Consider the following 25,701-nt stretch of genomic DNA (forward strand, 5'->3'; position numbering starts at 1 on the left):
CCTGATCAAGTATGTAATGTTTGTTGTGAGTTATAGGGTTAGCTAAAACATAGGAGTCAGAAAGAGTACGGATATTGAAATGCTACAAATAAACCTCATTGTATTTGTTCAGATTTGTTGTGAGTGATGTGTATCTTGTAGGACCAGATTGGTGTAGATTGGTGTGTCCACTGTGTTTGTTTTGTGAAGAAGTATATATAATCTAGTTTTTTTAACACGTCTTTACTCTTTAGATGTCTTATAAGGGTGTTATTTTTACCTCTGATGTGGCTCCTTTTAAAAAATGTCATTACTACTTAAGTGACTAACATTTTTAAAGGAGGAATAATACATCTTGAGTGAGTACTTGGTGTAATCCTATTAAGCTTTTCTTGTTGCAGCATGATTTTTTTTTTTTTAATGATCAAATATAATGGTTTTAAATGCAGATTTCTTTCATGGACAATTGCACAATTATACTGGCATTTAGGATGCTAGCTATAGCAAGTCCTTGTGTGATCCTTTAGTTGTTTAAAGGAATTTTGACTAAAAATGTATAAGTTTCCCATTTATCTTTATAGTTAGCTATTGTCAACTTAAAAAGGGTCATCGATACCCCCATTAACACAGGCACTATATATATCCTCATAGATGGAGTAGTAAAGCTTTCAGCAGTTTATGTTCCAATTTATGTAGAAGTCCTTTATACACTATCATGATCCTTTTAGTCTATAATTCTACTAGTAAAGAAGTTACATGTTTGTCCAGAAATTATGTATAGTGATGGTTTGTTTCATTATGTCCAGAAAAGTGTCAAGGTATTTACTCTGGATGTTCCTTAATTAACCCACGAGTTATTTGAAGCTATTCAAACCCAGACTTGCAATGAGGTAAAGAGACAACATATATTAATTGCTACCCAATGTCCAAAACTATGACAAATAGAAAACTGTCTTACATCTATTAAATGACGATTGCTTACATAGAAAAGTGACTTTTTCAATAACAAAATCTATGAAGAGGAAAATTATACATGGGAAAAATGCCCACTTATCCAACTAATTCTCCCATTTCCTATTTTACCAAATATATTGTCACAAAATCATGCATACTTTATAATCAATGCCAATGGACAGGTGTGGAGAAGATCCACCTCACATGCATTAAGATCCTTAAAAGAACATTCAAGATAGTTGGTTTGGTTTGGTCCACTAATGTGGTATAGAGAGTCAAAAACCAAGAATGACCGGCCGACGTACGTTTGGTGGTGTTAGGGCCTAGGTGGCCGGATATGGAAGAATTGCGTAGAATGGGATTATTTTCTTCCCTTTTATCCTTTACAAGACATTTGATTTGACAGCAATTTGATCCACATTACCATCCAAGAACTAGTCAATGGTAAGATGAAAAGGGTGAAAGATGTAGAGCATGCCTGTCGGCTGTCACAGACACACGCGCCATTCTAGCTTGTAATATGAATATCTCTGTACTACTGTGGCCTTTTAGGATGTATTCAGGCTCTCTTTCCTTAATATGTCATCATCTTGGTTTTTGTCCATGTTTGCCATCAAGAGTTCTACCCACCCACTTGTATTTATGTGTTGAATATAGAAAAGCACAAATTTGAAGAGCCACTTTTAGAAGTTACCAAATTATAACAAGCTCCCTACATTATATCAAATTTAAAATTCAATATTTAATTTAAGTAAAGAAAGATATCAAGAGTTTGTTATTTGGTAACTTTTAAAAGTAGCTCTTCAAAAACTTGACAAATTAACTTTTCTTCCTCAAATTAAGTTTTTATTTGAAGAGGCCATTGTGAATACTTTAAGAGCACTAGTAGTAGTTTTCGTTAAAATTTCTTTAAATTTAGGGAGCTTTGCTTCATATATATATGCAACAAGGAACGGCAGAACAGTCAGCATGAAGGCCTTAATAAGAGAAAATTGTTGAACCAAACACACCATACAACTGTCTCAGAAAATAAGGGACATAATATCAGGAATTCTTTACAAATTACAACATCAACACCTCAAACACAACAAAATTATATGCATACTAAATAATAATTTTTTTTAAAAAAAAAGGCCTATCATTTCTCATATACTGTGCCCCCACACCATATAGTCCACATTTAAGTTTGAAAACGATCAAAATAATTGAAGGAAGCATCTGTTGATGGGAAAGCTTTATGGAAACTCTAGACATACCTGTCCTGCTATTACTTGTTACAGAGTGTTTAAGATTTGATAAGTTATATATTTCTTTACACCAACAATTCCCTTCATTTTATACCATATATTTTTCGTTTACATCATCTAGTTTATTCTCCTCATGCTGAATCATAATGCAATGGATCGTGTGAAGTGCAAAGTTTTGCTTATGAAAATGAGGAAAAAAAAAAAATTAATGTACACAATATTCTATCCTTGCTCGTATGGACTTGCTTATCTTATGCTTAACTGCTCTTATAGCTTGTTTGAGTGTGCGTTTGAGGGGTCTAAAAGTTTGTTTAATACTCAAAAAGTCTATTTGAAGAAAAAAAAAAAAAAAAGTGCTCGTTTGATAAAACAAATTGAAAGCGCTTTTAAATGTCTAAAAAGCCAAAAAATAACTAAAACACACTTTCTGTAAAAGTTAAAAAAAAAAAAAAAGCTTTTACCAAAAAAAACTTTTTGAATTAAAAGCTCTTAAGCATATATACAAGTGCATACACCCAAGCATTAATTTAAAGAAATGACTTTTTTTTGTTTTTTGGCTAATGATGTAAGACTTTCTTCTGTCAAGGCTCTTTATTACCTTCAATTTAAAATTATATATATTACCAGCAATTCTTCACCTTCTTCAAAGAAGAATACACTAAATTGAGATAAATTGAACCCTATAGGGAACACTACAAAAGTGATGACAATTTAAAGGGGTAAAGTAAAGTTTCTCCTAAAAAACATTACAAAATTATTAAATAGTAGTAAATATGCATTAGTGGATAAATTCTTAAGTTTAGAAGACTATATCTTAGTGATCATGTATTTTGACGTACCCATACACAAAATTTCGCCATCATAATGCTACCAATATATATTCCAAAACTCACTAGCTTACCGTGTTAATTTGGGCTTATAAAGATATTGCAACGGAATCGAACCATGAGTTGGCAACATTCATACTAATAACGGAAGCTATGGTTGTAAAATATTGGCTCTCTTTTGGGGTTTCTTTTAATTGAAAAATTATTGTGATATGACGCGAAAACATGAAAACAGTTTTGAGTGTTTTATGCTGTAATATTGTTTGTTAATATTTTTATTTTGAAAAAGAAAAAATAAAAGAGAGAAAAAAAAAAAATGTAACGAAGAAAGTTATTCTTAAAAGCCGATAAATTAACCGTTATCCTTATCCATGCCATTCGGGTCGAAACTGAAATTAGAGATTGGCTCAAATATATATAATTATAAGACCGTTGTCTTTGAATTTCAAGCACATAAAGCAATTATTTGGTGTAGGTTCTTTATAGGGAACTTGATAAAAAAATCTCCAAAATGCTTCATTGAATTTCATTGAGTCTATAAATAGATTTACAAATAAAAAAGAGATAAAATTAATCCTACTAGCAAACCCTACGAAAATGAAATAATCATTATACTCAAAAGATAATTACCCATATATACATTGAATTATTTATATATTCACACTCACAGCAATAATTTGATTAGATCGACTTTGACTTTCTCCGTGATAATTTTTCAACCAATTCTTGTGCAAGTAATATGTTCTCACTAATCCTCCATTTTCTCTATATGTTTCGTATGAGTGAAGGGTCGGTCTTATGGTGAGTGAGACAAATGATGCTAAAAAATAAATAAATAAATAAATAATGTATTTGATTTAGGACAGCATTTGTTGGGAGACTTGACTGCCGAGGACCGGAGCATATATGAGAGTACGTGTGATTGTTCATTACTTGGAGTAAGCCATCAATTTGATTTGTTTATATATATATCACCTCATGAGTGGTTGCCCACAAATGATGTCATCAACAAATTGAGGACAATTAGAGACCAGCGGGTCCAGGATGTTCACTAAGGGTGGGCATTTTTTTTTTAATGAATAAAATAATAAAATTAATTTAAAATATTAAAAAAATAATTAAATATAAAAAATATTTTTTGTCTCATTTTTGTGCTTTGCAAGTTGCACAGGAACCCTTGCATGCATGTTAGCGATATAAATATTAAAACAATTAATTTATAAAAACAATTTAAATTAAATTTAAAAAAATTTAATTACATATTTACATACCTCAACTTTTCGTTAAAATTATTATCAAGAATAAGCTGAATCCTAAATAGCAATATAAATATTAAAACAATTAATTTAAAAGAAGTTAAAGAACAATTTAAATCTAAATCTAAAGATTTAATTACATATTTTATATTTACATACCTCAATTTTTATTTTTTTATTTTTTTGTTGAATTTGGAAAGTGAAAGAAAATTGTGGCTTAAAAAGTTTAGAAGTTAGACAATTTTTCGTTGAAGTGAAAAATAAAGAGATTGAAATTTGGACAATTGCTCTTTGCCCTTCGGCCCTGTCTTGCACGGCTGGTCCTGCACCTTGTATCGTGTGAATTATATAATTTTCTTTTTTTTTTTCAAAAGCTCTTTTTTGTTTTTTTCATGTTGTCTTGGAGGGTTGGTCACTTGTCCCCTGGACCACATTTTGTGTCAATTTTATAATATTATAATTTATATTGTTATATTTTCTTGTGACAATTATATAATATTATAACTTATATTATTATTGTTTTTAAACCCCTCTCCAAACTCGAGGCTGCATGAAATATTCTCACAAAACGGAATTGTTCATCGTCTTCAACATTGCATTCTTCTGAAACTAAAACATTCACTTTCTAAAAATTTTCAAATTTTAACTTCGTAAGGGGCATAATGTGGCTGAAGCCTGAGAGAGAGGCATAATCATGACCGAGGGTAGGCATAATCATGACATAAGAAAAAAATTTACCATAGTAAGAAAGATTTTTAGGAATTGAGGGTGGCCATATGCCTACCCTCAAATCCCCTCGATCCGCCAATAGAGACACGTGTTTTGACTTTGTCCATCAAACATCACCAAGAAGTCCTTCATGTCATTGTTATCACTTTTATGTTCTATTTTTCGTATCTCTTATTTCTTGTTGAAAAAGTGGTAGGACTTTATAAGGTTAAAGCTTTAATTGCAGCCAACTACTATCATAATGAAATTGAAAAATCTGATCCATAAGTTTGACTTGCATTCCCTGCTAGGCCACGCCATCTATATTTTCTATCCCAATCAGTAACGTAGACCCATAAACATTTATTTCCTTAATTTTAACTCTCATTGGAACTTTGTAATATTTTCATATCAAGCAAACTCCTGTATCATACAGACCTGATCCTTCTTACTTGAAAATTATATTCCCAATAAGATGAAGCACTCTTGCCTCAATTCCAAGTGGATTTTGCTATTATTCTTTCACGCAATCCTTCCTTTGTTTATGAGCTCAACTTTGAAATCTGCAACAATTCCAGCTTTTTCAGATGAGTCTGATCGTTTGGCGTTACTTGACTTCAAGAGTCGGATTAGTGAAGACCCACTTCAAATCATGAGCTTGTGGAATGACTCCACCCATTTCTGCAGCTGGTTTGGTGTTACATGCAGCCCCTCCAGTACAACAGTCACAGTTCTGAACCTGGAAGCTCAAAGATTGTCTGGCTTCATAACACCTTCTATTGGAAATCTTACTTACCTTACTAGAATCAACCTGAGAAACAACAGCTTCTATGGTGAAATTCCTCAAGAACTGGGAAGACTACGGCACCTGCAGCATCTGAACTTGACTTACAATTCCTTTGGTGGGAACCTTCCAAGTAATCTATGTCATTGTACACAACTTAGAGTGCTTGATGTTGGTGCCAACAAACTTGTTGGGCAGATTCCAGAGCAGTACAGTTCATTGTCAAAGTTGGTTTCCTTGCGACTCGGTGTGAACAACCTTACAGGAACTATCCCAGCTTGGATAGGAAACTTTTCTTCTTTGTCTTTTCTTATCCTTGCCCGGAATAATCTACAAGGGTGCATACCTAGTGAGCTTGGCCGTCTATCGAGCTTGGAATTTTTTCAACTTTATGGGAATAATCTATCTGGTACTATCCCTCCTCAGATTTATAATATATCTTCCATATTCTATTTCTCTGTTACTAAAAACCAACTGCATGGAAGCCTTCCACCAGATGTTGGCCTTACTCTTCCTAACCTTGAAACATTTGCCGGTGCTGTTAATAGTTTCACTGGACCTATTCCCGCGTCATTGTCAAATGCTTCTAGACTTCAGGTGCTTGACTTTTCTCAAAATGGCCTCACTGGGTCGGTGCCTCAAAATCTAGCAAGATTGAGCAGCTTGGTTAGACTTAATTTCGAAACAAATAGACTTGGAAATGGGAAAGTTGGTGACCTGAATTTTCTCGGTTCTTTGGCTAACTGCACTAGTTTGGAGGTCTTGGGTCTTGATTATAATCAATTTGGTGGAATACTGCCCAACTCCATAACCAACCTTTCATCCCAGCTAAGTATTCTTACTCTCGGTGGAAATATGATGCATGGAGGAATCCCCATTGGGATTGGGAACCTTGTTAACTTGATCGATTTGGGATTAGAAAATAACTATTTGAGTGGTCATCTCCCCGATACTCTTACGAAGCTACCAAAGTTACAATTACTATATTTGAACTATAACAAATTTTCTGGGCCAATCCCTTCCACCTTAGGTAACTTAACTAAATTGATAAAGCTTTTTATGGAGCATAACAAATTTGAGGGAAGTATACCCACAAGTTTAGGAAACTGTCGAAATTTGCTTCAACTAAACCTTTCTAGTAACAATCTCTATGGTACCATACCAAAACAGGTTATTGGTCTTTCTTCCCTTGCGATTTCTCTGGTAATGTCTAATAATTCTTTGACTGGTACACTGCCATTTGAAGTGGGTAACTTAAAAATGATTGGGGAGTTAGATCTCTCAGGAAATAGATTATCAGGTGAAATTCCTTCTTCCCTTGGCAATTGTATTAGTTTGGTACATTTGCATTTGGAGGGTAATTCATTTGAAGGAGTGATTCCTCCATCTTTGAAGACACTTAGAGGTTTAGAAGAAATTGATCTTTCGCGCAATAACTTGCCAGGGCAAATTCCTGAATTTCTAAGCAAGTTTTTGTTTCTTAAGCATCTCAATCTTTCTCATAATGATTTTGAGGGAAACGTGCCAAGTGAAGGAATTTTTTCAAATGCAAGCGCAATTTCAATCTTTGGAAATGACAAGCTATGTGGTGGTGTCCCAGAATTACTATTACCAAAATGCTTCAAAAAGAGAACATGTTCATCTTTGAAATGCCTTGCACTCAAAGCAGTGATTCCTGTCATATTTGTACTTGCTCTGTTGTGTTTTTCCCTCACATGTTGCATGGTTAAAAAATGGAGAAAGAGACCTATGGCCGCATCTTCTTTACAAGATCGGCGATTGCCTTGCATATCTTATGCAGAACTCCAAGCATCAACAAATGGTTTCTCTAGGAACAATTTGATCGGTTCAGGTAGTTTTGGTTCTGTATACAAAGGAGTTCTTTCTAGCAATGGAGCAATTGTTGCAGTTAAAGTGTTAAATGTTCAACAGCGAGGAGCTTCCAAGAGTTTCATTGATGAATGCAATGCTTTGAGAAGTTTGCGCCATCGTAATCTCCTTAAGATTATCACTGCTTGCTCAAGCATTGATCATCAAGGGAACGAATTTAAGAGTCTAGTTTTTGAGTTCATGTCTAATGGAAGCCTAGACCAGTGGCTGCATCCTATTCCTATAGAGGATGAGAATCGTGAATACAAGAGATTGAGCTTTATTCAAAGACTAAACATAGCCATGGATGTTGCTTATGCATTGGAATATCTTCATCTACATTGCGATACACCGATTGTTCATTGTGATGTAAAGCCAAGCAATGTTCTCCTTAATGAAGATATGGTTGCCCATGTTGGCGACTTTGGATTAGCGAAGTTCGTCTTTGAAGCATCAGATAATCCCTCAACAAATCAAACCATGTCAAATAGCTTGTCAGTTGCGCTGAAGGGTTCCATTGGGTACATTCCTCCAGGTATGTTTTCAACTTGCAGTAACTTGGCTTAAGTTTGACACAGCAGCTATAAACAAGAAGTCAAGCCTAATTTTTATAAGACCATGTCTAATTTTCAAGTCCGATACATATCAGACTTGAAAATTTCAATACTGGGAAATAAGTGTTTCTTTTTCTTTGTAAAAAAAAAAAATGCAAAATTGTTAAATAGTAGTAAATATGCATTATTTTGGGGTAGTTCTAAAGTTTATAAGACTATAGTATCTTAGTGATAGTGTATTAATAAATTTCAGAGTATGGAATGGGCGGCCAAGTTTCCGTGCTTGGAGATATTTACAGCTTTGGGATACTCTTGCTGGAGATGTTCACTGGGAAAAAACCTACTGATGACATATTCAAAGATGGCTTGAGCATTCACAAGTTTACTACAATGGCTTTGCCAGAACATATCATGGATATAGTGGACTCGTCAATGCCCTTTGGAGAGGATGGAGAAGATGATGAGACAAATAACAATGACATAGAAGAAAGCACAATAATCAAAGAAGTTGATCGTCATTTCAATGCTAGAAGCAAAGTGGAGGATTGCTTGGTCTCAGTGTTGCGGATTGGACTCTTGTGCTCTGCAACATCACCTCATGAGCGATTGCCCACAAATGAAGTCGTCAACAAACTGAGGGCAATTAGAGACACATGCATTTTGACGTTGTCTAGCGTACATCATCGAGAACAAACATAACTACCAACTACACCACACGCCAATAAGATAACGTCCACCCAAATGCATTGTCCAGCGAAAGTTGAAGAAGTCCTTCACGTCTGGAGTAATAGATGTGTGTTAGGAGTGACACTGTTATCATTTGTGTTTTATCTTCTACTTTTCTTACTTTTATTTCTTGTTGAATAAGTGGTATGACTTTATAAGGTTATGTAATTTAAAGCCATTGGTATCAGTTTCGTTAACCTTTGTGGATATTACAATTTCCTTGTAGAGGAGACGTCTGCGATAGCTTGGTGAGCCTCTTGTGTTTTCTTGCCTCTTATTATGTTTTCCATCAATGATCTTGGTCCTCTATGAATTAACATGATGAATGTAATGAATTAGTTTTTCACTCTTGGGTGTATATAAGGTATATTCTTGGTTGCTTTGTTGCAGCTGGAACAAGGAGAGCAATGGAGCAGACATCTGGTAGGAGACATTCAATGGCTTTATCCAGTTCAGGGTTGAACTCTATAATTTTGTCGAATAGAGAGGATACAAAGTTGTTTAATTATAAGAGAAAATACAAGAATGTGACACTGTTCACTACCTAAGTGTAATGTTTGTGTTTTTTCTTCTACTTTTCTTACTTTTATTTCTTGTTTAATAAGTGGTATGACTTTATAAGGTGATGTAATTTAAAGCAATTGGTATCTGTTTCGTTAACCTTCGTGGATATTACAATTTCCCTGTGGATGAGACGTCTTTGATAGCTTAATGAGACTCTTGTGTTTTCTTTCCTCTTATTGTGTTTTCTATCAGTGCTTTTGCTCCTTTAGAATTCACAATGAATGTAATGAATTAGTTTTTCACTGTTGGATGTATATATGGTGTATTCTTGGTTGCTTTGTTGCAGCTGGAACAAGGAGAGCAATGGAGCAGAAATCTGGTAGGAAACATTCAGTGGCTTTATCTAGTTCAAGGTTCAAATTAACTCTGTAATTTTGTTGAATAGAGAGGATGCAAAGTTGTTTATAACAGAAAATACAAGAATGTGACACTGTTCATTGTCATTGTGAGAATCTATTTCCTGAGGAATATTATTGGCCATCTTTAACATGAGCTTTGAGGTGGTTCCAATATTGTGTTTGTGCAGGTATGCTAGTCTTTATTTCTGCATTTTCATTGATAATTCATCACTATGTGTAGATTCTGAACCGATATTTTGGCAGTACTCTTAGTGACTTATTCATATGGATACTTTTCTTCCTTTTCATTGGGCTGTGATAAAGGATGGACATCCTTGTAATTTACTCATGCTTTGCTGGTCTGTGAGCTGGACTTGATCTTCAACTTCCACAAGGTATGTCCATTATGCATGCTTTATGGCCAACGTTTCTATGCCCTTGGCATTTGATTTGAGGATAGTTTATATTTCCACCCTATCCGCTAGTTTATAAATGACTCGAGCTTTTCAGTAATTTGTTGTCTTTTACCTGATCAAGTATGTAATGTTTGTTGTGAGTTATAGGGTTAGCTAAAACAGAGGAGTCAGAAAGAGTACGGATATTGAAATGCTACAAATAAACCTCATTGTATTTGTTCAGATTTGTTGCGAGTGATGTGTATCTTGTAGGACCAGATTGGTGTGTCCACAGTGTTTGTTTTGTGAAGCAATATATATAATCTAGTTTTTTTTACACATCTTTACTCTTTAGATGTCTTATAAGGGTGTTATTTTTACCTATGATGTGGCTCCTTTTAAAAAATGTCATTACTACTTAAGTGACTAACATTTTTAAAGGAGGAATAATACATCTTGAGTGAGTACTTGGGGTAATCCTATTAAGCTTTTCTTGTTGCAGTATGATTTTTTTTTTTTTTTTTAATGATCAAATATAATGGTTTTAAATGCAGGTTTCTTTCATGGACAATTGCACAATTATACTGGCATTTAGGATGCTAGCTATAGCAAGTCCTTGTGTGATCCTTTAGTTGTTTAAAGGAATTTTGACTAAAAATGTATAAGTTTCCCATTTATCTGTATAGTTAGCTATTGTCAACTTAAAAAGGGTCATCGATACCCCCATTAACACAGGCACTATATATATCCTCATAGATGGTGTCGTAAAGCTTTCAGCTGTTTATGTTCCAATTTATGTAGAAGTCCTTTACACACTATCATGATCCTTTTAGTCTATAATTCTACTAGTAAAGAAGTTACATGTTTGTCCAGAAATTATGTATACATAAGCGATAGTTTGTTTCATTATGTCCAGAAAAATGTCAAGGTATTTACTCTGGATGTTCCTTAATTAACCCACGAGTTATTTGAATCTATTCAAACCCAGACTTGCAATGAGGTAAAGAGACAACATATATTAATTGCTACCCAATGTCCAAAACTATGACAAATAGAAAACTGTCTTACATCTATTAAATGACGATTGCTTACATAGAAAAGTGACTTTTTCAATAACAAAATCTATGAAGAGGAAAATTATACATGGGAAAAATGCCCACTTATCCAACTAATTCTCCCATTTCCTATTTTGCCAAATATATTATGTCACAAAACCATGCATACTTTATAATCAATGCCAATGGACAGGTGTGGAGAAGATCCACCTCACATGCATTAAGATCCTTAAAAGAACATTCAAGATAGTTGGTTTGGTTTGGTCCACTAATGTGGTATAGAGAGTCAAAAACCAAGAATGACCGGCCGACGTACGTTTGGTGGTGGCGTACCAACCTCTCACATTAATATCCAGAAACTCTGTTAGGGCCTAGGTGACCGGATATAGAAGAATTGCGTAAAATGGGATTATTTTCTTCCCTTTTATCCTTTACAAGACATTTGATTTGACACCAATTTGATCCACATTACCAACCAAGAACTAGTCAATGGTAAGATGAAAAGGGTGAAAGATGTAGAGCATGCCTGTCGGCTGTCACAGACACACACCCGCCATTCTAGCTTGTAATATGAGTGTCTCTGTACTACTGTGGCCTTCTGGGATGTATTCAGGCTCTCTTTCCTTAATATGTCATCATCTTGGTTTTTGTCCATGTTTGCCATCAAGGGTTCTACCCACCCACTTGTATTTATGTGTTGAACATAGAAAAGCACAAATTTGAAGAGCCACTTTTAGAAGTTACCAAATTATAACAAGCTCCCTACATTATATCGAATTTAAAATTTAATATTTAATTTAAGTAAAGAAAGATATCAAGAGTTTATTATTTGGTAACTTTTAAAAGTAGCTCTTCAAAAACTTGACAAATTAACTTTTCTTCCTCAAATTAAGTTTTTATTTGAAGAGGCCATCGTGAATACTTTAAGAGCACTAGTAGTAGTTTTCGTTAAAATTTCTTTAAATTTAGGGAGCTAAACTATTTTTTGCTTCATATATATATATATATATATATGCAACAAGGAACGGCAGAACAGTCAACATGAAGGCCTTAATAAGAGAAAATTGCTGAACCAGACACACCATACAACTGTCTCAGAAAATAAAGGACATAATATCAGGAATTCTTTACAAATTACAACATCAACACCTCAAACACAACAAAATTATATGCATACAAAATAATAATTTTTTTTTAAAAAAAAGGCCTATCATTTCTCATATACTGTGCCCCCACACCATATAGTCCACATTTAAGTTTGAAAACGATCAAAATAATTGAAGGAAGCATCTGTTGATGGGAAAGCTTGACGGAAACTCTATACATACCTGTCCTGCTATTGCTTGTTACAGAGTGTTTAAGATTTGATAAGTTATATATTTCTTTACACCAACAATTCCCTTCAGTTTATACCATATATTTTTCGTTTACATCATCTAGTTTATTCTCCTCATGCTGAATCATAATGCAATGGATCGTGTGAAGTGCAAAGTTTTGCTTATGAAAATGAGGAAAAAAAAAATTAATCTACACAATATTCTATCCTTGCTCGTATGGACTTGCTTATCTTATGCTTAACCGTTCTTAGGACTTGTTTGGGTGTGTGTTTGAGAGGCCTAAAAGTTTGTTTAATACTCAAAAAGTCTATTTGAAAAAAAAAAAAAAAAAAAAAAAAGTGCTTGTTTGATAAAACAAATTGAAAGCGCTTTTAAATGTCCCAAAAGCCAAAAAATGACTAAAACACACTTTCGGCAAAAATTAAAAAAAAAAACAAAAAAGCTTTTACCAAAAAAAACTTTTTGAATTAAAAGCTCTTAAGCATATATACAAGTGCATACACCCAAGCATTAATTTAAAGAAATGACTTTTGTTTTTTTTTGGCTAATTAATGATGTAAGACTCTCTTCTGTCAAGGCTCTTTATTACCTTCAATTTAAAATTATATATATATATATATATATATATATATATATATATATATTACCAGCAATTCTTCACCTTCTTCAAAGATGAATATACTAAATTGAGATAAATTGAACCCTATAGGGAATATTGCAAAAGTGATGACAATTCAAAGTGGTACAATAAAGTTTCTCCTAAAAAACATTACAAAATTATTAAATAGTAGTAAATATGCATTAGTGGATAAATTCTTAAGTTTACTATATCTTAGTGATCATGTATTTTGACGTACCCATACACAAAATTTCGCCATCATAATGCTACCAATATATATTCCAAAACTCACTAGCTTACCGTGTTAATTTGGGCTTCTAAAGATATTGCAACGGAATCGAACCATGAGTTGGCAACATTCATACTAATAACGGAAGCTATGGTTGTAAAATATTGGCTCTCTTTTGGGGTTTCTTTTAATTGAAAAATTATTGTGATATGACGTGAAAACATGAAAACAGTTTTGAGTGTTTTATGCTGTAATATTGTGTGTTAATATTTTTATTTTTAAAAAGAGAAAATAAAAGAGAAAAAAAAAATGTAACGAAAGGAAGTTATGGCCTTGAAAGCCAATAAATTAACCATTATCCTTATTCAAATCATTCAGGTCGAAACTGAAATTAGAGATTTGCTCGAATATATAATTATAAGACCGTTGTCTTTGAATTTCAAGTACATAAAGGAATTATTTGTAGTAGGTTCTTTATATATAGGGAACTTGATAAAAAATCTCCAAAATGCTTCATTGAATTTCATTGAGTCTATAAATAGATTTACAAATAAAAAAGAGATAAAATTAATCCTACTAGCAAACCCTACGAAAATGAAATAATCATTATACTCAAAAGATAATTACCCATATATACATTGAATTATTTATATATTCACACTCACAGCAATAATTTGATTAGATCGACTTTGACTTTCTCCGTGATAATTTTTCAACCAATTCTTGTGCAAGTAATATATTCTCACCAATCCTCCGTTTTCTCATTATGTTTTGTATGAGTGAAGGGTCGGTCTTATGGTGAGTGAGACAAATGATGCTCAAAAAAAAAAAAAAAAAATGTATTTGATTTAGGAGAGCATTTGTTGGGGGACTTGACTGTCGAGGACTGGAGGATATATGAGAGTAGGTGTGATTGTTCATTACTTGGAGTAAGCCATCAATTTGATTTGTTTATATATATATATATATATATATATATATATATGTATAAACAAATCACCTCATGATGATAGAATTCATAAAGAAATAGAAATAGAAATAAATTGCATAAATAGAAATAAATTGCATAAATTACAAATCACTTTGCTTGGCCACGCCATCTATATTTTCTATCCCAATCGGTAGACCCACAAACATTTATTTCCTTAATTTTAACTCTCTTTGGAACTTTGTAATATTTTCATATCAAGCAAAATCCTGTATCGTACAGACTTGATCCTTCTTACTTGAAAATTATATTCCCAATAAGATGAAGCACTCTTGCCTCAATTCCAAGTGGATTTTGCTATTATTCTTTCACGGAATCCTTCTTTGTTTATGAGCTCAACTTTGAAATCTGCAACAATTCCAGCTTTTTCAGATGAGTCTGATCGCTTGGCGTTACTTGACTTCAAGAGTTGGATTAGTGAAGACCCACTTCAAATCATGAGCTTGTGGAATGACTCCACCCATTTCTGCAACTGGTTTGGTGTAACATGCAGCCCCTCCAGTAAAAGAGTCACGGTTCTGAACCTGAAAGCTCAAAGATTGTCTGGCCCCTTAACACCTTCTATTGGAAATCTTACTTGCCTTACTGAAATCAACCTGGAAAACAACAACTTCTATGGTAAAATTCCTCAAGAAGTAGGAAGACTACGGCTCCTGCAGCATCTCAGCTTGACTAACAATTCCTTTGGTGGGAACCTTCCAAGTAATCTAAGTCATTGTACACAACTTAGAGTGCTTGATGTTATTGGCAACAAACTAGTTGGGCAGATTCCAGAGCAGTTTAGCTCATTGTCAAAGTTGGTTTACCTGCAACTTCCTATGAACAACCTTACAGGAAGTATCCCAGCATGGATAGGAAACTTTTCTTCTTTGCATGCTCTTTCCCTTGCCCGGAACAATCTACAAGGGAGCATACCTAGTGAGCTTGGCCGTCTATCGAGCTTGGGATTTCTTCAACTTTCTTGGAATAATCTGTCTGGTACGATCCCTCCTTTGATTTATAATATATCTTCCATATACATGTTCTCTGTTGCTGAAAACCAGTTGCATGGAAGCCTTCCACCAGATGTTGGCCTTACTCTTCCTAATCTTGAATTATTTCTCGGCGGTGAAAATAGTTTTACAGGACCTATTCCCGTGTCATTGTCAAATGCTTCTAGACTTAAGGAACTTCAATTTGGTTATAATGATCTCACTGGGACCGTGCCTCAAAATCTAGCAAGTTTGCAAGGCTTGGTTAAACTTAATTTCTTTCACAATAGACTTGGAAATGGGAAAGTTGGTGACCTGAATTTTCTCGATTTTTTGGCTAACTGTACTAGTTTGAAGGTCTTGGGTCTTGGTTCTAATCAATTTGGTGGAGTACTACCCAGCTCCATAGCCAACCTTTCCTCCCAGCTGAATTGGTTTATTTTGGGTGGAAATATGATACATGGAGGAATACCCATTGGGATTGGAAACCTTGTTAACTTGACCATTCTGGGACTAGAAGATAACTATTTGGGAGGTCCTCTCCCGAATGCTCTTGGGAAGCTCCAGCAGTTAGGGATACTAGGTTTGGACAACAACAATTTTTCAGGGTCGATCCCTTCCTCTTTAGGTAACCTAACTAAATTGTTAAATCTCTTTATGCAAAAGAACAGATTTGAGGGAAGTATACCCCCAAGCCTAGGAAACTGTCGAAATTTGCTTTATCTAACCCTTTTTAGTAACAATCTCAATGGTACAATACCAAAAGAGGTTATTGGTCTTTCTTCCCTTTCGATTTCTTTGGACATGTCTCATAATTTTTTGACAGGAACACTACCATTTGAAGTGAGTAACTTAAAAAATCTTGCAAATTTAGATCTCTCGAATAATAGATTAACTGGTGAAATTCCTACTTCCCTTGGTAGTTGTACTAATTTGTTGAGTTTGCATTTGGAGGATAATTCCTTTGAAGGAGTAATTCCTACATCTTTGAAGACACTAAGAGGTTTAGAAGAAATTGATCTTTCTCACAATAACTTGTCAGGACAGATTCCTGAATTTCTCGGCAAGTTTTTGTCACTTAAGCATCTCAATCTTTCTCATAATAATCTCCAGGGAAAAGTGCCAAGTGAAGGGATTTTTTCACATGTAAGTGCTATTTCAATCTTTGGAAATGACAAGTTGTGTGGTGGTGTCCCAGAATTACTTTTACCAAAATGCTACACAAAGAGTCCACGCTCATCCGTGAAACACCTTGCATTCAAAGTAGTAATTCTTGTCATATTGGTACTTGCTCTATTGTGTTTTTTCCTCACATGTTGTATGGTTAAAAAATGGAGAAAGAGGCCTTTGGCCACATCTTCCTTAAAGGATTGGCGATTGGCATCTATATCTTACGCAGAACTCCATGCATCAACTAATGGCTTCTCTGCGGACAATTTGATCGGTTCTGGTAGTTTTGGTTTTGTATACAAAGGAGTTCTTTCTAGTAATGGAGCAATTGTTGCAGTTAAAGTGTTAAACCTTCTACAGCGAGGTGCTTCCAAGAGTTTCATAAATGAATGCAATGCCTTGAGAAGTTTACGCCATCGTAATCTTCTTAAGATTATAACTGCTTGCTCAAGCATTGATCATCAAGGGAATGACTTTAAGAGTCTAGTTTTTGAGTTCATGTCTAATGGAAGCCTAGACCAATGGTTGCATCCTATAGAGGATGAGCAACATCGATGCAAGAGATTGAGCTTTATTCAGAGATTGAACATAGCCACAGATGTTGCTTCTGCATTGGAATATCTTCATCTCCATTGCCACACGCCGATTGTTCATTGCGATGTAAAGCCAAGCAATGTCCTTCTCAATGAGGATATGGTAGCCCATGTTGGCGACTTTGGATTAGCGAAGTTTGTCTTTGAAGCATCACATAATCTCTCCAAAAATCAATCCATGTCAGACTGCTTGTCAGGTGTGCTGAAGGGTTCTGTTGGGTACATTCCTCCAGGTATGTTTTCAACTAGTAACTCAACTCAAAATAGGGGGCGAGGGCCTCCTTCAGCCTCCCTGATTCTTTCTACCAATTAAATAAGTGTTTCTTTTTCTTTCTAGAAAAAATTCTCAAAATTGTAAAATAGTAGTACATATGCATTAGTGGATAAATTCTTAAGTTTAGAAGACTAATATCTACGTGATCATGTATCAATAAATTGCAAAGTATGGGATGGGTGGCCAAGTTTCCGTACTTGGAGACATTTACAGCTATGGGGTACTCTTGCTGGAGATGTTCACTGGGAAAAGACCTACCGATGATATGTTCAAAGATGGTTTGAGCATTCACATGTTTACTGCAATGGCTTTGCCAAAACGTGTTATGGATATAGTCGACTCGTCAATGCCCTTTGAAGAAGATGAAGAAGCTGGTCATGATGAGACAAATAACGATGGCATAGAAGAAAGCGCAATAATTGATGAAGTTGATCGTCATTTCAATGTCAAAAGTAGAGTGGAGGATTACTTGGTCTCAGTGTTGCAAATTGGATTGCTATGCTCTACAACATCACCTTGTGAGCGGATGCCCACAAATGATGTTGTCTCCAAACTAAGTGCAATTAGAGACGCATTTCTTAGATTTAAGAATGAGAACAAAAGAAGAAGAAGAAGCAGAAGAAGAATGAGCTAGGTAAGCTAACTTGTTTATTATTAGAAAAAAAAAAAAATTAGAAAAAAAGCTAACTTGTTTATTTGATTGATTGCCATTCAGATCATCATAATGAAAAGAGCAAAAAAAAAAAAAAATCACTTCTATTAGGAGCATTTCTCTACACATTGCTTGCATTTTACATTTATGGAATAAAAGGGGATATAATCTCACTATTTTACGTTCTTAAACAAAATTCCAGAAAGTATCTTATTTGAGATTGAAAAATTTTTTTTTAAAAAAAAGTTGTATTTTTCTTCATACATATTCGAAGGAGAGATATAAATTTTATCATATTCAAATAGTAATCTGACTTTTTTACGCCAAATGTGATTATATCTTAATTTTGTCTTTTAATGAGATGCATATTACGTGCCAAATGTGAATCGCCACTATAAACAGATATTATGTTATTAGTGATATTTTGATATTGATTCATAGTTATGAGAATCCTACGGCCATGAATATAGCCGTAACCGACCGGTTGGTTTTTTATCAGAATCAACCCATACACACCATAGCAAGCCTTTTCATGTTTCTTCAATTAATCACATAGGTATGTTCGCTGATAAATTCTTTCAATTTGAGGACATTATAGCTAGATTGTTATCAATCAAGGATTTTAAAGTTAGGGTTCCATAATACCGAAATTGGGGATTTGGGTAATTAGGCCTTAATATTTTGAAATTGATGAGTGGGTCTTGTTTATAGATGTTAGAATAACATGTGGGCTCATTCAAATTGCAATGGGTTCGATTAATTTCAGAAAATTTGAGATTTATGGTTCTTTATACATGGAAATTGGGGATTTCGATCTATGAATTCTAATTGCTTCAAGTTGATGGCTCTATTGTGCAATTAAAGAATTGAATTGCATGTATGAACATTCAATAATGAATGAGTGTGGCGGAATTGAGTATAATGAGCATATAGGGTCTTAATTTTGGGTGAAATTAAGGGATTTTGTAGAGTTACATGACCGTTTCTAAATTGATGTTTTGTATTCAAGATTGAGGTTAGTATTCTAATGCATCAAATGAATCTGATGTAAGGGAGATTTTTAGATTAAATGAGAGAAACAGACTTTTAGAGAATATGTTATAGGGAGAAATTAGGTGTTTGGCTTAGATGCATTCTTGAATAGGATCACAAGTTAGAATCTTTAAGGAGGACGAAGAAACTCGTGGATATTAGTGTTTGCACACAAGGTTAATTCGGGATTTTTCAAATTACCTGAAATTGATGTTTTGTAAAAATCAATAGTTGTTGGAAATTATTGTTTATTTTGATATTATGTTTTCTATTGAGACTTTTGTGTATGAGTTAAACAAATGGTGGGGCAAGCTATATTTTATTGATTTTTTTTTTTTTTTTTTTTTTTGTATGTCTATATTTTATTGATGAGATGCAAACATATATGTTGTACAATATAATTTTTTTTAATATTGAATTGAAATTTACTAGATTTAATGTAAATTGAAAAGTTATCTCGATAACTTTTTCTTGAAGTTGTAACTTTTACTTTTAGTATTTACATGTTCAGTTTATATACTTTGAATGGTGATAGTATTAGACTAATACTTGTCAGCACTAGGGGTGCAAAGGCGGGCGGTTTTTAACCGCCCGCTAACCGCTAACCGCTATAACCGCCAACCGCCTAACCGCCTAACCGTTTAACCGCATTAACCGCTAACCGCCATAACCGCCTAGCGGTTAGCGGTTAGCGGTTAGCGGTTATTGGGTCTACTAACCGTAACCGCTAACCGCTAACCGCCTTTTTATATAATATATTTTTATAATTATACATATAACATAATCGCTTGATCATTAAATCACAATTTTTTTAAAAAATAATTAAATCACAATTTGAGTATTAATATATTATCACTATAATTTATATGATTATATCACATGAGATTGATTATTAAATCATTTGATTATATAATAACAAATTATACATATATAATATGACATAACTCATAAGTATACTAATTCATACTAATACAACAATTAAATATCTAGAGACTTATTTCCAATGTATGTTATAAACCTATAAGTCTATATAAGTCTACATATGTATATGAATAATATAAATGTATAATATCAATAGTTAATCATATGATTCAATGACAATTCAAATACTTTATTCAAGACTTCAAGTGAATCATATTATTAATGTACAATGATGATATGATTCGTATAATATCAAATTAAGTAATTGACATTGGATTAAACAATGACCAATGTGTTACTTATAAACATAATGTAAGTATTAATGTATTATCATTATAATTTTAGTAATTTATATATTATCACTATAATTGATATGATTATATCACATGATGACTTGATCATTAAATCATATGATTATATAATAATAAATAATACATATATAATATGACATAACTCATAAGTCATAAGTCTACAAGTTAATCATATGATTCATGTACAATGATAATCACAATTGATTCAATTGAATTAAACAATATGTTACTTATAACTACAAGTCTACAATTTAATTAAAGCATTATTAGATACTTTAGGAATTTAGGATTTAGGAGTTTGAACATTACCATTTACCATTAGATATTAAGTTCAATTCAAAGAAAAAAGATTATAAGTAAATATGATAAGAATTTAAATAATTAATCATATGAATCATATGATATAATTTAATGAGACTATATGATTATATAATATCAAATTAAGTAATTGACATTAGATTCAACAATGTGTTACTTATAATCACAATTGAAGTATTAATGTATTTTTTGAACATTTTTTAGAAAAAGAAATTTAACCATTTTTTGAAAGAAAATTAACAATTTTGAACAATTTTGAATTATATATATATATATATATATATATATATATTATATGCATATTGAATAATATAAATGTATAAGATAAATATTTAACTATATGATCCAATTACAATTCCAATACTTAATCAATTATTCATGTACAATGACAATGACAATGTGATTCATATAATATCAAATTAAGTAATTGACATTGGATTAAACAATGTGTTACTTATAACTACAATTGAAGTATTTTTGTTTGTTTGTAAGTTTATAAGATCAACACTTAATCATATGATCCAATGACAATTCAAATATTTATAGCAATTGGGCCCAAGAAGATATTAAAAATACAAGAAAAAAAAATGAGGGTAAAAAAAAGCCCAAAAAAAAGCCCAATTTTAAAAAAGCGGTTAGCGGGCGGTTATCTATTTCACTAACCGCTAACCGGCCACTAACCGCTAACCGTTAACCGCTAGGCGGTTAGCGGTTGCGGTTAGTGAAATTTACTAACCGCTAGGGCGGTTACGGTTAGCGGTTATTGCCACTAACCGCTAACCGTAACCGCCTTTGCACCCCTAGTCAGCACTTTTAATTATGCTATGAAACACTCTAAGGTAAGTGTTGGGTGGTCATGGGCATATCTCCAAAAGCTAGCTCAAGAGGTAATGTTTTCCCTTACACTTACAAAATGACCATCAGTCCCTTTCACAATCGATGTGGGATAACCTTAACAGTCTCTCCCTCACACATCGGGCTCTGGGTCGGAGCAAAAACAACTCATTTCTCTCGTGGATTGTTGGGCCGAGATTTGTTTGTTGAACCTAGGCTCTGATACCAGAGTTGGGTGGTGTTGGACCTAGCTTAACCCCAAAAGTTAGCTCAAGATGTGAGAATTTTCCTCACATTTAGAAACTGACAACTAACCCCTTCCACAACCGATGTAGGATAACCCCAACATTAAGTACGAGTGATATTAGGGCCGATTCGGAGGCCAATGCTTTGATTCGAATGACATTATTTTATTGGTCTGATTTGAAGAACAATGTCTTGATTTGAAGGCATTTATTTGGCCTATTCGTAGGGCATTATTATTATCGGTCTGATTCGAAGACTGTTGTCCAAATTCAAATGACCAAAGAGAATGCCAAGGAGTGAGGTGAGTTTTTATGTTTTTGGATATGATGATGAAACATTATTGCTCATAGTGAATTGTAAGTAATGTATAGAGAAGTGTTACGTAATTGTTTTGAAATTACAATGTAAACTTCACATGTTCTACTTATTTAATCGCTTGATATATTATTATGTTGACACAAGTTTTACTGATGAGCATTACATTTTAATTCTTACTTTTAATTTATTTATTGAATTGTGTTTTTGAAATCTTGTATAAGAAGTAAGATATACATCGCTTGATCTCACACTTAAATTAACCAATTCTATTACTGAGTTGACTCATTAAACCTTATTAACATTTTTCATATAATATTGCAATCAGGATCCTTCTAGCAAGACACCGTTGAAGGATTTGGAGACTTTGGTGCAAGTTTGTGAGGAATAATAGCTAAGGTGTCTCTTTATATATGTTAGTAAATGAATGGTGGTCTTGTCTTGTGGATACTTTAGGCTTATTAAAATTGTTGTTTTGGAGACTTTCTGAAGTCCTTTGGATTTTACAATTAATTAGTTGGAATTGTTATCGTGGTCTTTTACGTTGTGGAGTTCTTATTATTTGCTTTAGGTTGATTTTTAATGGTATTTGGATAATGATTTTATGTTGACATTGGAAATTGTGTTGATGTATTTTAGTTGCTCTGATTGTATTGTTTCAATTTTAGATTTTACTTGCAATGATGATGAAATTAATTGCATTTGCTGCTTCTCTCTCTTTAAAGGAAGACTTGACCCTGTCTCACTTAAAAGGAGAAAAATGGATTCACATGGACCCTACAATTTTAATGATATTTTGAAAATTAAAAAGATGAGAAAATGACATGAAAGAGTGTATAGCACGTCACTTGACCCTTCAAAGTTCGATCAATGGTTGTCTCATTTCAAATGTAGAGTGCTTGACCCTTCAGTCAATGGTTGTCTCACTTGACCCCTCATCAACGGAGAAATTTGTGAATCTGTCCAAAGCAATGGAGAAAACTTTTTTCTTTACATCTCTTCCTCCTTTCACACTATTCCCAATCAGTCTACTAACAAAAATTTATCTCCTTTTAACTCTCAATGAACTTTATTAATATTTGAATATCAAGCAAACTCCGGTATCAGACTTGTTCCTTACTTGAAAATTATATTCCCAACGGAACCAAATGAAGCACTAGTCTTGTGACGTGTCTGCATTATTCCAAATCGATTTTGTTAATATTCTATGACAGAATTCTTCTTTTGTTTATTGCTCAACTTTGAAATCTGCAAGCAATTCTCGCTTTTGCATATGAGCATTATTCATTAACAAGTGGTTGCTCTCCAACTTGCCAGAAAAATCCCTAAAAAAGCTGAGACAGCATGCCAAAATGTTCCCTTAATTTTTTTTATAAAATACCCCTATAATTTCTTTTTTAAAATCAAAATTTTATCCCTTTAACATTATTTTTTTTAGGGTAAAGTCCACTTAACCAGTTAACCCCCTTAAACTACCACCCCAATGACAATCAACCCATCAAACTATCAATTACGACAATTTACCCATCAAACTATCAAAACAATGACAATGTACCCCCCCCAATGCTAGCAAAATGACAAAATTACTCCTATAAAATTTTCAATAAGACAAAAATACCCTTAAAATTTTGAAAAAAAAATTAAATTTTAATATTTTTGTTTTTATTTTAATAAGGGTAATTTCATCATTTTGTTAAAATTGAGAGTACATTGTCATTGTTTTGGTAGTTTGGGGGGGTAAATTGTCGCAATTGATAGTTTGAGGGGTAGATTGTCATTGGGGTGATAGTTTGAGGGGGTTAAGTGGACTTTACCCTTTTTTTTTATTTTATTTTTTTTAATTTTGCCCCACATCTAAAATCCTAGTTCTGCCCTTGACTAGACTATGAGTAGCTTCCGTCTTCGGCAAGATTCTTTAAGCTTAATTTTGACATTATTAGAATATATGGAAAATATTATATTTTTCGTATATTCTATAATTAGGTTGATATTGAAATATTTTCTATTTATGGGTTGATTGTAATCATATATTGAGATTATAATCAAATCAAATAAATTTGATTACTATACTTGTATTTAGACACTACTCTATAAATAGTGATCTTTGTATTGTAGACAAATCAAGTTAATGAGCACAATGTAGGCTATGTAGCCCTTAGGGGTATTCCGAGCAGTGGACGTAGGTATTTAACACCGAACCACCCGTAAAGTTATTTGTGTTTATTCTCTCTTTTGCTTCCGCTCATATTCCCCCATATTCATTATTTCAACATACTCATACATTAAATTTTACCATAATGTTAATCATTCCTTAATTTACTCATTCTTATCGGCTTAAATTTTTGGGATAAGTGGTGATTTATCAATGAGTAATTTTAGAATGATGTGGCTATTAAAATTATCATTTGATCAAAATCTAATAATGATCAATCACAAGATTCTAGAATGATGTGGCTATTAAAATTATCATTTGATCAAAATCTAATAATGATCAATCACAAGCTCAATAGTAATTTTAATAGCTACATCATTCTTAAAAGGACTAAAAATGACACAAGATGAACGTGTAGCATTACTCTGTATCAATCTCTATACCTTATTATCTCCTTGGAAGGTAATAAATTCCATAAAGGTTAAGAGGGAAATGGTGCAACTCTTGACATAGAGGTGCATGTCTATAGATAAAAAGGTAGGGGTCAGGTCATAATTTTGCTATGATTCTCTCTCTATGTTCTCTTTTTCTGTTTTTCTCATCCTAACGTGCAAAATACGACCTTTTGGGTCGAAATTCCACAGATCTCCAGCGGCATGCTGTAGCCGACTCAATTTGGCTTTCAAGTCTCAAGTCCTTTGATGGGAATGTTTCAGGAAATTAATATGAGTTTAGATGGACATACATAATTTGTGCAAACCGGTCAATGGTGGGATTAGATTTCCATGGAATTAATCATATTTCTTGCAAATTGATTTGCTTTAGAAAGTGGACGGACATTTGGTCAATGGTGGGATTAGCTTTCCATGGAATTAATCATATTTCTTGCAAATTGATTTGCTTTAGAAAGTGGACGGACATTTTGCCATATCGCTGTTGTGGGTGGATGACTATATGAGTCTATTCTTCGCGTGCGCAACATGGTCCAACGAGGCAAACAATTACCCAAGCCAAGCCGATTGTTGACGGGGTAATCAATTATGAATTTCTTCAATCCACTTAATAACGTTTCTCAACTTGCCGATCGAGCTGATTTCAGACCCACCTCACATTATACATATATTACAATCTCTATTCTCTAATTATTAAAGTGACAAGAATCGTGTCAGTTTTTTTTTTGTTTTTTTTATTTTTTTTATTTTTAATTCAAAGCGGGGAAAAGGAAAAAGGAAAATTACAATAACACAAACAAAAAGATCACCTAATAACAATTGAGAATGGATCAAATAAATAACTCGGTCTATCAAGCGAACCAAAACAGCTTAAAAATGCTGTAATATATGACCATGTTGCATAAACAGAACAAAACTTCAAAGGGTGGCTGACACGCATCACTAGTCAGAGAAGAGCAAACCTGACCATCAGTAGTCGGACAACAGAGGAAGAATTCTGTCGAAAATAGAAAAGTAGGCAAGTTCAAGAA

The 25,701-nt window shown here is 33.4% G+C and overlaps 1 protein-coding gene and 1 pseudogene across 1 annotated transcript; both read left to right on the top strand.

The window, feature by feature from the left end:
* Positions 1–5,395: 5,395 nt before the first annotated feature.
* On the top strand, positions 5,396–9,101 carry LOC132162480 (LRR receptor-like serine/threonine-protein kinase EFR). Its single transcript, XM_088511219.1, has 2 exons — positions 5,396–8,159; positions 8,432–9,101. Exons 1-2 carry the CDS (start codon positions 5,447–5,449, stop codon positions 8,875–8,877), a joined length of 3,159 nt encoding a protein of 1,052 aa, XP_088367345.1. The 5' UTR covers positions 5,396–5,446; the 3' UTR covers positions 8,878–9,101.
* A 5,553-nt stretch (positions 9,102–14,654) lies between these two features.
* LOC132182057 (receptor kinase-like protein Xa21) lies at positions 14,655–18,071 on the top strand (annotated as a pseudogene).
* Positions 18,072–25,701: the final 7,630 nt, after the last annotated feature.

The sequence above is a fragment of the Corylus avellana genome, chromosome 10 (genome assembly GCF_965113065.1).
Source record: "Corylus avellana chromosome 10, dhCorAvel1.hap1.2, whole genome shotgun sequence".
In the NCBI taxonomy this organism is placed as follows: Eukaryota; Viridiplantae; Streptophyta; class Magnoliopsida; order Fagales; family Betulaceae; genus Corylus; species Corylus avellana.